This window comes from Limulus polyphemus, unplaced genomic scaffold, assembly GCF_000517525.1.
Source record: "Limulus polyphemus unplaced genomic scaffold, Limulus_polyphemus-2.1.2 Scaffold1556, whole genome shotgun sequence".
Classification (NCBI taxonomy): Eukaryota; Metazoa; Arthropoda; class Merostomata; order Xiphosura; family Limulidae; genus Limulus; species Limulus polyphemus.
Window position 1 is genome coordinate 237,595 of NW_013667166.1, and position 3,989 is coordinate 241,583.

General features: G+C 31.2%; 1 protein-coding gene across 1 annotated transcript in view; it reads left to right on the top strand.

Annotated features, from left to right (window-relative positions):
• The window catches only part of LOC106464076 (microphthalmia-associated transcription factor-like), a 62,652-nt gene that overhangs the window by 54,416 nt on the left and 4,247 nt on the right, over positions 1-3,989 (top strand). Inside the window, exons 5-6 of the mRNA XM_013924188.2 lie at positions 279-447; positions 3,154-3,229. Of these exons, the coding sequence (XP_013779642.1) occupies positions 279-447; positions 3,154-3,229 (245 nt within the window). The remainder of the gene's footprint in view (positions 1-278; positions 448-3,153; positions 3,230-3,989) is intronic.

A 3,989-nucleotide genomic window follows, 5' to 3' on the forward strand; every position in this document is an offset into this window, starting at 1 on the left:
AGAAAACTACAAACTTTTTGAACAGCTGTTGGCAAAATATCGCATACTTAACTCTTAGCAGTGGTGTAACCACAAAAGAGGCCCCCTCACACACACATACAAAGTAATTAGGTCCCCAACATTCAAAAAAAAGGTTTAAACAAACAAATTAATTACACATTAATCCTAATAAACTGTATTGTTAATGACAGCTTTACAGATCGATATTACTTGATCTAAAATACTAAGTTTGAAAAGTGAAGAAATTTTGTATGTTTGACCAATTTGTACTTTCATAGATACCTGGAGCTGCAAATATACTTGACTTGTTTCCTGTTGAACAAACCATATCATCAAAATCTTGCCAATCTGATGTTGTAAACATTAAAGAGGAACCTTTATCTGTGGCTAATGACCATTTGCACGCATTGGTGAAAGATAGACAGAAGAAAGATAACCACAATATGAGTTAGTAAATTGGTTGTACGCTATGGATTTTAGATATGTTTGAAACATTAGGAGTTTAAAATTTATGTTGATTGGTTATTTTGATTACATTAAGGAGAACAGTGTGATAATTGTAGGTTTTTTTTTATGCAGCAATATTTTATACATCTTTTTTTTTTCATTAAGTCCTAAACAAGCATGTAAGTTTTATTGTTTTCATGTTCTAAGCCTGAGGAGCTGTTTTTTTTTAGAGAAAAGGATATTTTTAAGTGGGATGACTTTTAACAAAATAAGATTATCTTTGTGATAATGTATCTATGAATATATATAACATTTAAAGTATTACTTCTTGTCAAGTTTTTATTGGGGCTGGATTATTTACAGAAGGTGTCTGTGACTTTTGGTGATGAACATCAACAATAAAAGACAGCACACAATCCACTTGTTTTAAAATAATATATATTCAAAACAAGTCAAACTAATGTACAAAAATTTGTTACACTATTGTTTACCACAGCTGAATCCAGAGCCTTTTTGTCGAAAGTTCACAAATGCTGGTTCAATTACTTTAGAACACAATTGACAAGACCAATTATTTCTTCTCTCCTCTGTTATCACAATACAATCAGTGATATGTTCACTGGGTGAGTAACCACAGTATGAGCTTTAAATAACTTTCTTTTACATCAAAAGTTCACACAGGCTTGTTCAATTACTTCAGAACACAATTGACAAGACCAATTGTTATTCTCTATCTATGTTGTTACAATATGAACTGTCAAACTTTCACTTTAGAAATCACCAGTTACAGCTAAACTGAAAATCACACAGTCTGACTTACTTTAACTTTTACTAACTTACTTCCTTTTTCTCTGTATCTGCATGTATTTATAACACACAACAGAAAGATCTAAAAATGTCTAGTCCTCTAGTGACAACAATATTACAAAACCCTAGTACAACAATTAAACTACATACACAACGTATGACTCATACAGAGTTATGTAACGAAACTTGTCATAACTATCGCTTTTAAAGTAATTAACTTTTAACACTCTTGTTATGAAAACTAAATAATCATTAACTATTGAATCACTAAATAAACTAAATGATATATATCCAACTTTTGTATATCCAGCACTTATTACTTTAAAAAAATTTTGTGTGTGTGTGTGCCAGAAGACACATGAAGCGTATGGATAATTACCAGTCAAATTTTAGCTGTGGAATAAGTAACTGATTTCTTAGAGTATAGAATTTTCACGTGGAGACGATTAACATAAGAAGCTTAAAAGTCCGTAAGTTATTTGTAGCTGGTAGATCTTTGAGAGATTGTCTGTAAATATACTTTTGATTCCAACTATTTGTGTTAATCTGTCTTAGTCTATTTGTGAGTGAGAGACTTACTAATGGGTCCAAAAAAGTATTTAGGGTTACATTCGTATTGCACAAACATACATCTCGTTACAATGACACCCAGATACTATTTTTGATATTAGCGTGTTTACTGCCCTTTTTAACAATGTAATTTCTGTAAATAATCAAAAGATTTTATTTCATCACTAATCTGAAATTATCCTTATTCATTCATTATCTGACTTCATGCTTATGGTCTTAATGTTTGCTTGCAGAAGTTTTTTTTACCCTTAAGTCATTCATAAATTGCCTGTTTGAAAGCGTTTCTTTTTTCTCCTTTTCAATCATATGACAAAACCAGGTTTCCCTCTCACTGTAGTGAAATTTTGATTTCCATGATGACCTGATATTAAATTCAGGAAATCTTAAATCTTAAAAAAAAAACAATTTCTGGTGAAGTCAAGGACTTAAAAGTTATTCATGTACAACAGAGAAATAATATTCCTCTTCTGATCTTTTTAATTGTCCACATCATGATTGCATTTGCCGATTAACTTAGAGACAAGGCTCGTTGGATTTTGAGTGGAAAGGTAAATCTGTGTTTTGTGTGTGTCAACATGAACATGTGTTGTTGCTGATTTGCAGTATTCATCATGCTTGTCTTAATGTTGATGTTTTGTTGGTTCGCCTCCCAGTGGTGAGTCTGAAAGCTCATATTGATAAAAAAATGGGTTTTGGTGCTGTGGTGGGCACAGCACAGATTATTTAACTTTGTGCTTTGATATACCACCAAGTTCTTATTTTTCACACATTCTGTGGTATTTTTCGATTTGAAAAAATTTGCTTGTTACTCATGACATTTTATTTTTTACTCTAATGTGATATGTTTCTCATTACTGCTGTACTTGAGTACCATAAAAAGTACAACTGTATATAGGTTTGTAACCACGAAATAAAGTGTGGTTTCATGGAGTGGTAAAGACACTGTTACATTTAACGAGCTTGACTAAATATAGAGAATGTGAGATATAGTAAGTGTGCTCAATTCCACTCATTTGCTTATAAAAATGTTTACGTGCAAAAATCATAGTAGTTTTCTAAAAGATGGGAACCTTCACATAACAGCTTTCTTTAAATTATCAAAGACAAGGAGTGTAACTTTATCCCTGCTTTCATTGCATTGTACCAAATTTACAATATCAGTACATGCCCGAGAGACTTAGGTTACATGGGTTTGTCTTTCACACAAATGTTTTGAAGGAATACATTATTTGTCTGTTAATCTATTGCCTCAGTTTTATTAGTAGTAAAAATAAGGTTTATTTATTCTTATCTGTACCGTAATTCCTAAAATTGTTTTTTGTTGGACAGTTGAAAGACGTCGCAGATTCAACATCAATGATCGAATCAAGGAGCTTGGAACCCTTCTACCAAAAAACAATGACCCGTGAGTAATTTGTCCCAAAGTAAAACACGTAGCGTATAAAATTAAAAATAGAATCATTGTGTAAAATGGACAATAGAAATATTATTTGGTCGATTTGACTAAAAGTTTATTTGGCCAAAATTAAGAGACTACATGTAATGTAACATTATCGTCGTTGGGTACTGAAATATGTAGTCTTTTAATTTTTGCTGTCAGCCAAATAACGTCTTTATTATGCATTTTAAACATTGATCCTATTTTAAAAGTTATTATACTAGTTGCTTTGATTGAATTTTTTATATACATGTGTATTACTTCCAAACAAATGTTTTTTCTGGATTTTTTAACACTATAAATGTTGATTTCAATCTTATGTTTCAGAGCTATTATTTCAAAAACCCTATGGAAGAACTATGCTAGAGGTAGTTAATAGCGAGTCAGGTTACAAAGTGAGAGAACGGGTTTCATAAATATCTTAGTTGAGGTAGAAGACAACCTTCTCAACGTCTGTTAGTCCATGGGAATACAAATCGTTGTGAAACTGGTTTTTCAAGAATGTAGCCTTTTAAGGAGAACCTTCCCTTTTCTTGTGACAAATTTATCAACATGTATCTCTTATATAATTCATCTGCTGTTTTTTGCTTGGTTGGATGAAACCTGCTTATCAACTGAAATAAAAACTAACTTAAGTATTTATTTATGTATCATTTAATTTATGATCAAGACACTTTAGTTCTTTTACAGTTTATGTGTCATTTATAATACTTACTTACTGCTCATC